The 13,226-nt window shown below is 36.6% G+C and overlaps 1 protein-coding gene across 2 annotated transcripts in view; it reads left to right on the top strand.

Annotated features, from left to right (window-relative positions):
* The window catches only part of LOC149804105 (phospholipid-transporting ATPase ABCA3-like), a 121,155-nt gene that overhangs the window by 88,321 nt on the left and 19,608 nt on the right, over window positions 1-13,226 (top strand). For both annotated transcript variants that reach the window (XM_089954073.1, XM_089954072.1), the window contains exons 14-15: window positions 3,722-4,756; window positions 11,050-11,235. In XM_089954073.1, coding sequence (XP_089810199.1) covers window positions 3,722-4,756; window positions 11,050-11,235 — 1,221 coding nt within the window. The remainder of the gene's footprint in view (window positions 1-3,721; window positions 4,757-11,049; window positions 11,236-13,226) is intronic.

Here is a 13,226-nt window from a genome sequence, read left to right as displayed (position 1 = left end):
TTAACTACCAAAATGTATGCCTTGGTGGATATCTTTAAAAGTTTCATACGGGTGCTTCCACTGAATAAATGGTTGCATATATATATATCTATATATATATATATATATATATATATATATATATATATATATATATATATATATATATATATATATATATATATATATATATATATATGAATGTTTCAGAAAAGCAGGACCAGAATGAACAAAGCATTTATCTGACCTCCATCATGGCAACAATGGCAGTCATCTTGATAATCTTGTTATCACTGTTCTTCATCAAAGAGTGGTAACATTGACAATATGCTATTGGTCCCTGTGCAGATTTGACAGTATGTTGTTGGACCCTGTACTGATTTGACAGTATGCTATTGGTGCCTGTACAGATTTGACAGTATGCTATTAGTCCCTGTACAGATCTAACAATATGCTATTGGTCCCTGTACTGATTTGACAGTATGCTATTAGTCCCTGTACAGATTTGACAACTGACATGTATGTGCTATTGTGAAAAAGGTTTGAAAATGAAACATACATGACATTGGGTTTAGGTCACTGGTCACTGTTTGCAGTTTTGGTGCTTCATTGAGCTGATGAACACAAACATACATACATATACAAATGTATGTCATCGTTTTTAAAATAAACAAATTGATAATCAAGGCTCTGATATTTGGCACTCTGACATTGATTTTATGGTGGAACGTCTAATGTTTTTAATCTGCAATATCTAATATTTTTAATCTGCAATGGCTTATTTGCTTGATATAAATGAAATGAGTTTTATCAAACCCAGTTCATGGATATATTTTAATTTTAGTTAATGGGTATTTCCCTGACAGCATCTGGGATGAGTTATGTAATGTATTCAGGGTTGAAGGACAAGATCTGTTTGTACTAACATACCGTATGAGCATATAAGCAAATATTTTTCATCAGACTTGATAGGCTTAATTTTGTTTATATGCTTGCTTTTGTATTTATTAGAATATCTTAACGTATTTTAATAATCAGCAATCAAAAAAGTTAGTAGAAAAGATTGAATTCCAACAAATTATTTTTAGCCAGTAGAACATAAGCCCATTCAAGAGACTTGAATATGCTCAACTGATTCATACTCAACTGATTAATGCTCAGCTGATTCATGCTCAGCTGATTCATGCTCAACTAATTCATGCTCAACTGATTCATGCTCAACTAATTCATGCTCAACTGATTCATGCTCAACTGATTATCGCTCAACTGATTCATGCACCAAAACTCCTTGGCAATCACACATATCATTTCTCCTTTTATTTTCAACACAGAATGTTTTATTTATGAGAATGATGAAGTTGTATGCAAATAAAGAAATGTAAAATATAAATTCATCAGAATTTTGGAATTGTTGACTATTATATGAGGGATATCGAGGTACTAGATAGAAACAAGATCATATACTTTGACGATTACTTCAGATTCAGTGGAATCCACCCCAAGCGATTCCACTCCAGCTATATTGAAACTGCATATAATATGTAAAAATATACCACATAAACTGTTGTCTTCTAGAATGTCAACGAGCAAATTGGACAAAACTATGATCATCTTTAACCAAATCTACCAGTCCAGTAGTTGCTTCCTTGGCTGTCCCTGTGACTGATAATTCTCAGCGACGTCTGCAAAATGTGCTTGTGCAGGTGATTTATAGGTTGCTAAATGCCCCTGACATTTGCAGATAGGCCAGTAGCAGGTAGAAGGAGAAAAAAGAAACCTTGTTTTCTCCTCCCTCACGCATCACGCCTAGGTCATTGACTTTCTGTCCATCCCGCCTGCTGCTGATGTTCCATTGTGGTGTCATACTCCTTATGTTCTGTCAGACTTAAATGAATGAGCCTAATTCTGACAAATTATTAGACCATGCAAGTCATTTCAGAGGGGTTCCAGATCTTGTTTAGTGAGCCCCTCCACATTCATGATAAAGATCATAAGTGAGCCCATGAAGGCAGACCATTTACAGAAGCAGGTAGTGGTGGTAATCCAAACACCTGATTTATTGGTTTTATATTACAGAATGTTTCTGGCTTCAAAACCCAACAGAAAACTGAGTTATGTCATAGACTTTAACTGATAAGTTTATTACTGCCCTCAGTCTTGAAATATATGTCATATATTTTCATGTATCTATTCACAGTTTAATGCAGATATCTTCCCTTTGGCTACCTCAGGGCATTGAAATAATTCTCAATCCTTCTATTCAATCTCATTCTCATCCATTGGACCATCAGCAAAACGTCAGACTGAGCCACAGTAGCATAACTGAACAACACTAACTAAATGTTTGGTCAGTTCAATTCTGGTGCATAATATCAGCAAAATCATCTCTACTTTATTCGCAGTTTCGAGTCAATAGTCAATGTGAACAAGTCGGAAGTCGTTCCTTCTCAGCTTTTTGTTTATCTAGGTATGGAGGTTAAACTCATATCAGCCTGGTTAGACTTCCTCCTGAATGTGTGACTGGTTTGACTTCCTCCTGAACGTGTGACTGGTTTGACTTCCTCCTGGATGTGTGACTGGTTTGACTTCCTCCTGAATGTGTGACTGCATGTTAGACTTCCTCCTGAATGTGTGACTAGTTAGACTTCCTCCTGAATGTGTGACTGGTTAGACTTCCTCCAGAACGTGTGACTGATTTGATTTCCTCCTGGATGTGTGATTTGTTTGACTTCCTCCTGGATGTGTGACTGGTTTGACTTCCTCCTGAATATGTGACTGGTTTGACTTCCTCCTGGATGTGTGACTGGTTAGACTTCCTCCTGGATGTGTGACTGGTTAGACGTCCCCTGGATGTGTGTTTCATGGGTCAGGAGTTTCTTATGACTTGGCGGCCTTTACAGTCGCCATCTGTTGTTTACCTGTCCGGCATAGTAGCATCCAATCTTGGGTTGTTTAGATTACTAGACTACGATCTCAACCACAAACAAATTTCCTGCTTCATTGGCTGATGGCCTAACCTGGTTTCACTTCTAAAAACAAGTTTCCATTGATGGACATTTTATAAATTGTCTGCTCTTTCTCTTCGATTGATTCTTTGAGAAATATGAAGAACAGAACAGAGTATATGCTTTCTGTAGTGCAGTGTCGGTAAAGAAAGAAATAACCTCATAAGTGGTGGCCGCTTGAATAAAGCTGGTTATTAAATTGTCATACTCTGGATTCCCACATGATCAGGTATTATGCATGCCAATTTCAAAATAGGTGCAATTTTCATACATTTAGACTTTGAATGTAATGTCTAAATTTGAGACCTAGTGGAGTTAGTTTGGTGACACACTCAGTCTGTTTTCTGCAGTTTATTAGTGTGACATGGTCTTGCAAAGTAAACATTAATATCAATCTCCCCACAAATGTGAGAATCCTGTTATATTATGTTGGCCATATCCGGTATATTGCTGGTCAATGAGGGGAGTTAATCTGTGAGAGTTACTTCCCTTGGACTATATTCAGACGGAGATTGTTTTCGTAATTCAAGGAGGGCTGGATTCTAAGGTAGCAGTGAGTAATTTTCTAATGTAAATGGTAAGTATAAAAGTCTAATGACTGAAATGGATCTATGTGTTACCTCTGGTTTATCTGCTCAGCATAATAATTACAGATGTCATTAATGGCATCCACACCAAATATAGTAGATTCACAGACATATACACTCCATTATTCTGTTCATCTTCATCTTTTGCAGATTTCAACAAGGACCTTGCAAAGAACACAGGAGTTTGGCTGCTTCTTCAGCAACTTAGAGCAATGGTAGTCAAGAAGATGGTTCACACCTTGAGAAATAGAACTGTCACATTTTTTCAGCTTATTTTGCCTGTCATGTTCACAGCCCTAGCTCTTTCAATTGAAAAGTTCCTGCCAGCATCTAGAGATGAACCCCCTCTGAAACTTGACCTCAGTCCTTTTGGAAGAACCATGGTGACTTATGGAGATGGAAATAATGGCGGTGCCTTTGAAAACTCTTTAATAATGACATACAAGAACAGTCTACAAGGGCAGGATGTTACATACTGGGACTACACTAAATTTGATAACATTGACAACTTTTTCCTGTCAGAAATCAACAGAATAGGGATTGGAACATTTAATAAGAAATACATCATTGGTGTAAATTTTTTATCCCAGTCTTCTGCGGGTGCTGGAATGACAAAGACTATTGTGCAAGTCCTATACAATGGACAGCCACTACATGCAGTAGCAGTTGCTTTGGCTAAGACCATGGACAGTCTTCTGAAATACTACACAGATGAAAAGCACTCTATTTCAACAATCAATCACCCATTTCCTCAGAGAATTTCACAAGAAAGCAATCATTACAATGAAAGCATATTCGTTGTGGACTTGACTGGGTTTTTAGTTGGACTTTTCCTTATATTGGGAATGGCCTTCACTTTGTCTACCTTTATCATCTCTTTAATCAAGGAGAGAGCTAATGGATCGAAGCATCTCCAGATTGTTAGTGGAGTTGGTTACCTGCCATTCTGGTTTGGAAATTTCATCTGGGATTTTGTCAATTATCTGATGCCAGTGATTGCCATTTTGATTGTATTTGTAGCATTCCAGACTACAGCTTATATTACCAACAACAACCTTGGAATCGTGTTCTTGGTACTGGTACTCTTTGGATGGAGTCAATTACCATTTGTCTACATGTTCAACTTTGCATTTAAAACTGCTGCCACTGGAATGGTAGTTGTTAGCATGGTCAACATTCTTTTAGGTAGGTACATAACTCTTCTAATTCCAAGAAAATTAATGAAATTATTGACATTAAAATGAATTTACAAGATTGTTTCCAGTCAAAGTCATGTGTCCATTGAAGGAACAAGATTGTTGAAATCATCACAAAGTCTCAAAGAATATCAAACAATCATTAAATGTGAAATAATATGCATCATATCCGCAAGCCCTATTTTGTTGATTTCATTAAATTTCCCCAATTTTTACAAACTTCTATATTTTTCAAATTTAGGTGGAATCTCCTATCCATCCTCCATAAATGGTCTCTTCTAAAGCAATACTGTACATGCTATGTTATAACTTGAGTCCAACTGCAAACAGCATAGACCTTGATCTGCTATCACACAATTCGGCAGTAGATCATTGTCCATGTTAGTTGTTTTATTGATTACTTATAACAAACTGTATAGATCCAGATCTGCTGACACATTATGCGATAGCAGATCTGATTCTGTGTAGTATGCAGCTGTGCTTGACTTTTAAGCGTGTATATATGGCACAAGAATGGTTAAAAATATTTAACAATGAAAGTGTAATTGTCCCCTCCTTTTTTCCATGTCATGTTAAAAGTTATTCAGATCAATATAATGTATTGACATCAAATCCTGGAAACATTTTAGACTGATACTATATTTGCTTATGTATAATAGATATTGACCCAGATCTGCTGATGCATTAGCGTTTCACTTTTCGTACTTATTTTTGCAACACACAAAGATCGTATCAATTAGCTCTGCTTCAAATGAGTTATCTAAACATAAGAACTTAGGAGAACTACAACTACCTCGCAAATCCAGTTCTTTCAGAGTAAAACATATTAGTCATGAGCTAAAAGTTATCTACCCACTTAGGTGGCAGATAGATAGAGTGATCTCCTCCTGCTACTGGGATCGGTGTAAAAACAGTGAAATTGCCAGTTACTACTTCTGCTCCGAGTAGCATGCTCTCCGGAAAGATAGAGGTCTCACAAAATCCATACAAGCAGTTTGGAAGTTTTCTATTTGAAAATGAGTTGCATCTTTACTATAATTATTGACTTGACTGGCTTTTAAGTTGTTGTTTTTCTTTCATTATAATGAGACTGTTCTTCACATTGTTAGTGGAGCTGATTACCTGTCATTCTAGTTTTTAAATTTCATCTGGGATTTTGTCAACTACCTGATGCCATATTTTGTTTTCTTTATAATGAGAATGGCCTTCATGTTGTCTACCTTTATCAACTCTTTAATCAAGGAGAGATCTAAAGGATCAAAGCAACTTCAGATTGCAGGTGGAGTTGGTAACGTTACCTGTCATTCTGGTTTGGAAATGTCATCTGGGATTTTGTCAGTTACCTGATGCCAGTGATTGCCATTATAACCATATTTGCTGCATTCCAGACAACAGCTTTTATTACCAATAACAACTTTGTTGTGTTGTTCTTGGTACTTATTCTCTTTGGATAGAGGCAATTACCATTTGTCCACAGGTTCAACTTTGCATTTAATGCTACTGGTATGGTAGTTGTTAGCATGATAATGTTATTCTAGGTAGGCAAATAGTTGTAAATCTGGGAACATTAGTGAAAATATTGTCATTCAGGTGAATTTACCAGATTATATACAGTTAAATTGGAGGGTCCAATGAAAGCGCCTGAGCTCATCAGTCATGCTAATTTAAAAAACTTACATAAAGTAATGAAATATGAAACAATATACATTATATTTGCATGCCCTTTTTTTGTTTACGTCATAAATATTCCCTATATTAAAAAAAAATACTTCTGTCATGGTATGCAACCCCAGTCCAGTAAGCAATTCTAATTTAAGCATCTCTGTCACCTATTTGTAACTAGAATGAGCTGCTGGAGAGATTCACAGAGGAAGTTAGCAGGCACACAACTCTTCACAGACAATAATAGGTGGTAGCCCTTAGGAACTGCTCCCTTTTCCAAGGATTTCCATGGTTGCCTGACTAGTCTTCTTTTCAGAGACATGTTCAAATATTACAGCAAATATATAACAGATATATATTATGCCCTCTCTATAATAAACCAATAATGCTGATGTTAGTGAAACATCCTTCTCGGGGAAAATCCCATTTTGTTTACCATCAGTAAAATATATTGCAGATGGAGAGGATATTAAACGACCAGTCTCCGACCTTCTACTTCTGGATTTATCTGCTACCCAGAATGTGTGGGACATTTTGGTTGACCATATATCTCACCACCTAACACATGTTTCTTTGGGAGGAGACATTCATTTTATGATAGAGACTACACCTTAAGTCCAAGCAACTGTATGCATTGACATAGCAATGTTTCCTCCTAACAAGAGGTATTTCGGATTGTCTCTGTTCATGTGATTTCACACTTACATGGTTTGTTGTTGCATCCACCCTGAACCATTACAATTGTGATATGAGCAGATGCTGCTCACTTGAAGTCACATATGATCTCTATCCTCCAGTATTTTGATGTGTTTTTGAGCCTCACTGGCCTCTTCGAGTCCCTCAAACTTACCAGCCCAGCTGCTGTCTGTAGCTACGCACTGGGACTCATTCCTGTCCTAGATCAATCAGATCTGGCTCCATCTCAGGATTTTATGTACACAAAGATTAATTAACTCATCAACGGGAGATTAGGCCATGTTCTCAAGATTGAATAGACATAATCTTTACATTTTTAGAGTGCTGCAAAGCAAGTCTTCATGGTCTGCTTGCTTTTTTCTATCCGTACCATGGACCTTGAATTTCATGGTGGACCTGGTTCCCCTGGGCAGACTATACTTTTGCCACCCTCATATTTCTCCTGGCACAATGGCAACATGGAACCCTGGACAACTCATATTTGTTTGTGATTAGAATTTTATCAACACATGAGTTGTTGGGTCAATTGGGAAGTCTGTATGACCGTATGCACAGACACTAACCCTACTCATATATTCACAGTAACAAGCCTGTCATTGCGTACATCAAGGCAACAGGGAGAAAAACATGCTTGTTTCTGTGTGTAGAGAGTTTGAACTTCTTATGTCAGCAACTTGGAGGGAATCACCTTCATGGGTCATCATTTTCTAAGCAAGGGAAATATTATGATTGACAGTCAGTTTAGATTTGCAAGGTAATCCTCATGGCATGGTCTCTGTGCCAATTCACAGAAGAGCTCCTGTTCAGACTGAAGGGGAAACCTTTGGTAGCCTTGTTCACAGCAAGATTCAACCACAAGATAAACTTTTAAGCTTCCCCAATCTCAGATCAGTGTCCTTGGCATTGGATGCTTTTTTCTCATTTTCATAGGCCATCTGTCGATTCAACAATAGTGATTCAATGACCTTCTCGACATGGAAGACCAGCCCAGGCCATTGCATCAAATTAAAGACCTGGTGTTGCAGAAAGTTCTCCACCTTCATGCTTACTTCATCTCATGCAATCTATTCACTGGGACATGTTCTGAGCTAAGGTTGCCAATTCCACCTTTCAGATCAGGAGATGACCCACATCCAAAGCCTTTGGTGCAAAATAGAAAATCTTCTATGATTGGAATAGTAGGAGATGCTTTATTCTATATGAGGGCTGTTACAAACATTCTTCCTTTTCTCTTCAAAGAGAGAGAGAGAGAGATATAGGGAGAAAGATTGATAGAGAATGCCAAGTTTCTGCTGATAGGGGATATAATGCAAGCCTTTTTAACATGCTCAAGTTCTGTAAAGGCCAAGCCATTGATTTGGGTCCTTATGTTTTTGATTGTATTAGGTACTTTGAGCTGCAGACACCTGTTACTAACTCACTAATGCCTAGATGAAAACTTTCATGTGTCTTGTGGTCTTTGTCAAGCTTCTTTTAAGTGACCCTTACCCTTACAACACTTTTCCTGCTCTCCTTATCATCTCTGAGAAAATGGCGTGAGCTTTATGCCTGGTCTGTAGAACAGGTTGTTTACGGCAATTGTGTGTCAGTTTCTTTTTTTGTCAACCTGTTTTTAAGTAAAATATTCCTTCCTTTGTGTTGCTATACACCCTATCGAGGTATCCTATCTGAGTCATATTTGTGATCATGATAGAAAGGTATGCCCAGGTATGGCATTTTTGGTTCTATTTGGCCACTTCAAAGAATCAAAAGAAGGGTATGTCTCTTTCCCGCCATATTGCTAATATTTTGGCATACACTGTTTGTAGTGGATTATCCTCACAAACTTGAAGGCTCTCTCTGTTCTTTTCATTGAAACATTGCTACCCCATGGACTGATTTAACTCGTTTGTAATTAGATGATGTTATGTAAGGTGCATTTTAGGGGTCACATTCTACATGGCCTACATAGCGACTGGTTTGTATTATCGATGCTAAAATGACAGTTATGAAAAACATACCTGTAGCTATTACCAGATTTCCACCTGCCACCCCACTCTGATGTCCCACAAGTAGTCAATGACCCTAACGACGAAGACGAGGGGAACTTGCCTTGTCTGTGTTCTTTCTCCAGCTAGACTTTTAGAACTTCAATATAAAGGGAGTGTGGAAAGGTAAGTAACACAATAAAAATAAGTATGTACTGCATCATTGGAATAAATAAATGAATAAATAAATAAACTACAATTTTGCAACATAATACACAAATGGTTATAAAACATAGTGACACCAACAGATGAATAAGTTACACAATTTCCTTCATCAATATTAGTAATATACTGATAGTAATTCAGACGCAAATTGTATATTTATATCAGATTCAGGATATGATTCAAACTAATATTACATTTGCTAAGGTATGAAAACTATAGACCTAGATCAGCTGGTACATTATGTTTAACATTTCATTTTACTATTCATTAACAAGCAGATAGCATGCGCATTATTTCTACTAAGTTAAGACCAGGGGGACACTGCAGTCTACAGTGATGCTGCCAGACCACATGAAATTTACTATTTATCACACGATTTGAAATTGATCTATGGCAATAAAGCATGAACTCCCACAAATAAAACCATTTAATGCACAAATAATCTCAGGGAAGTTTGGCTATGCCTTGCACTGTGCAAAGCTGTTTCAGTAGTGATTACCAGGTGTTGTAAATGGAACTCATTTCCAGTGAAATTCTTTGACACAGCAAGACTACAAATGACTTTTAAAATCATGCATGTGTGGTCAAGATATTGGTTGGTCATAAGTTGTTAATGCTGTATTTGTTGTTTTGTTGTTTAATGCCATTTTTCAGTAGAAGATAAGCTATACATGGCAGCCAGTATAAATGGTGAAGGAAGAACCTGGGAAAACCCCCAAAAGATTCACTGACCCACGAGAAGCTACTGGCAAGGTTTCTCACATACAAACATTGCTAATAAGGGATTGTGTAAAAGTTCTTCTGACGGAACGTCTATGATCAGTATGATAAATGTGTGATACCCTTAATTCTTAGGACACCTCTTCTTAGGATACCTCTATCAGTGAATTATAACAATTTATGTTTCTAAGAATCGGAGTCAGCAAGGGCTTGGGCTCCATGTGACTGACCCCCTATCCCCACTCCCAAAAAAATAAAAAAATAAATAAATTAAAAACTTCAAAATTCATTGAAATCCAAGCTGCACACATGCCTCTCAGAATCACAGATTTTGAATTGGTTTCTGTGCACACATGAACATTTACATGACAACCAGAAACATACTAACTGCTTAAAAGTTTCACAGAATGATGTTAATGCAGATATAGCATGGTTTATATGAAGATTTAATCTGCCACAGTGCATTGGATAGATGGAAAGGGAAAAGGAAAGACACATGTTCATATGTTAAGGGAACAATGTATACCACCCTGTTGATTTTCCTGACTCTCTGTTTTGCTGAAGTTGTTCAGGGGAGCTGACTCTCTCCAACTAATTCATGGTGGCATCACTAAGTCTTAAGAATTTGTCAAAATGTAGGAGATAGGCTTGTTTTCATACAAAATAATCATTAGTAAATGCTTGTACAAATTGTGTAAATGAGGAGATTTGGTGTGCTTATTGTCAGGAATGGGCTTATGATAAGATACATATGGCAATCTCATCAGACAGTACTCTATCTTCATGGTAGATCCGGGTCTGTGCAGTTTACAGTATTGTGCATATAAAATATGAGGGCCAGTATGGTATATTAGTATATTTTGTTCCATATGCTATGGTTTTATATCTTTCAACATAATTTTTGTTGAGTTAGTTGAGGACCTAACATCTCACTGCAACTTTTCTTTTTTTGTTCCTAAGAGTTTAATTGCAATCACTGAGAAATAATGTACATTATTTTTAAATTTTACAGGTTTTGCTGCTTTGGTGACAACACTCATTCTTAAATTCGTCAATAGTGATGTCAATGACATTGTAGAGTGGTGTTGTCTAATCGTTATTCCACTCTATAACGTAGGAGAGGCCATCAAAGACATACATGTCAACTATGGCTACAGAGAATACTGTGCTCAGAAATTGTATGAATCAGCGTGTCAAGGTATTTTGATTCTTCTTTGCTTTTAGTCTGCCATTAGTTTTAAATGGTTATCTTTCATTATTATTATACAGTCTGTGTGTCAAGGTATTTTAATTCCTCTCTGCTTCTAGTCTGTTGTTGTGTTTTAATGGTTATCTCCTTTTTTATTATAGAGAGGCATTTTGGGAATGGAAAATTAACTAGAAGTTCAACAGCTTGGGGTTGTCTTCCATTCTTTTTCTTTGTATATCAGTATGCATGTTTACAGTAAATCTGAAGCAAAAAACGTATTACTGGTAAATTAATTGTATTGAATCACCTGGTATTGACCCCAATTGTATTGATTCACCTGGTATTGACCCCTATTGTATTGAATCACCTGAAATGGAGCCATATTGTATTGAATCACCTGGTATTGACCCCAATTGTATTGAATAAACTGGCATTGACCCCATCTGTATTGAATCACCTGGTATTGACCCCAATTGTATTGAATCAACTGATATTGACCCAATTGTATTGAATTAACTGGTACTGACCCCAATTGTATTGAATCAACTGGTATTGACCCCAGTTGTATTGAATAACCTGGTATTGACCCCTTTTGTATTGAATCACCTGATATGTAGCCATATCGTATTGAATCACCTGGTATTTACCCCAGTTGTATTGAATTAACTGGCATTGACCCAACTGTATTGAATAACCTGGTATTGACCCCTATTGTATTGAATCAACTGGTATTGACCCCAATTGTATTGAATCAACTGGTATTGACCCCAGTTGTATTGAGTAACCTGGTATTGACCCCTATTGTATTGAATCACCTGATATGTAGCCACATTGTATGGAATCACCTGGTATTGACCTCTATTGTATTGAATCACCTGGTATTGACCCCTATTGTATTGAAATCAACTGGTATTAACCCCAATTGTATTGAATAACCTGGTATTACCCCTATTGTATTGAATAACCTGGTATTGACCCCATTTGTATTGAATCACCTGATATGTAGCCTTATTGTATTGACTCACCTGGCATTGACCCCTATTGTATTGAGACACCTGATATGGAGCCATATTGTATTGAATCACCTGGCATGTACCCCTATTGTTTGAATCACCTGGTATTGACCCAAATTGTATTGAATCACCTGGTATTTACCCCTATTGTATTAAATCACCTGATATGGAGCCATATTGTATTGTAGCACCTGCTATTGACCCCATTTGTATTTAATCACCTTGTTTTGACCCCCATTGTATTGAATCACCAGGTATTGCCCCTTGGTATATTGAATCACCTGGTACTGCTCCTTGTTATATTGAATCACCTGGCTCTTGTATTGAATAAATCTTGTATTGACCCCTATTGTATTAGAATCAACTTGTGTTGACCCCAATAGTATTAGAATCACCTGGCATTGAACCCTATTGTATTGAATCACCTTGTATTGACCATTATTGTATTAGAATCAACTTGTATTGACCCCTATTGTATCAGAATCACCTGGCATTGAACCCTATTGTATTGAATCATCACCTTGTACTGACCCCTATTGTATTAGAATCAACTTGTATTAACCCCTCAAAAGCAGTCACACTGAATAACACACGAAAAAATCTTCCACTTTAATATCAATTTTCACATTTCATGATAAGATGAAAAGCAGATTAAATGGCGTAATTAACTAATATAAATTGCATCATATTTTGATGTCCACTTTGTGTCCGTAAGAAGGGGAATACTCATTTCATGTTGAAAACATCTAGGGGTTAAAACTTATGTAAAAAGGACATCAACCCAACAAACATTAGTTTCCAAAAAATGTATTTAATCAAATAAAATAAAAAATCCTAATGAAAGAATAAAAATTAAATTACAGTATATGAATTCCTAGAATGTAATCTTAATAATCTTAATTGTACTATCACTTTCTCAATAATCTGGAAACCGTTCTGAGGTATTCAAAATGAAGCTTTTATTCTGCTTAGGAATTACTGTGATAA

The sequence above is a fragment of the Sinohyriopsis cumingii genome, chromosome 3, assembly GCF_028554795.1.
Source record: "Sinohyriopsis cumingii isolate HCF-2022 chromosome 3, ASM2855479v2, whole genome shotgun sequence".
Classification (NCBI taxonomy): domain Eukaryota; kingdom Metazoa; phylum Mollusca; class Bivalvia; order Unionida; family Unionidae; genus Sinohyriopsis; species Sinohyriopsis cumingii.
This window is presented reverse-complemented; position numbering and strand designations above follow the sequence as displayed.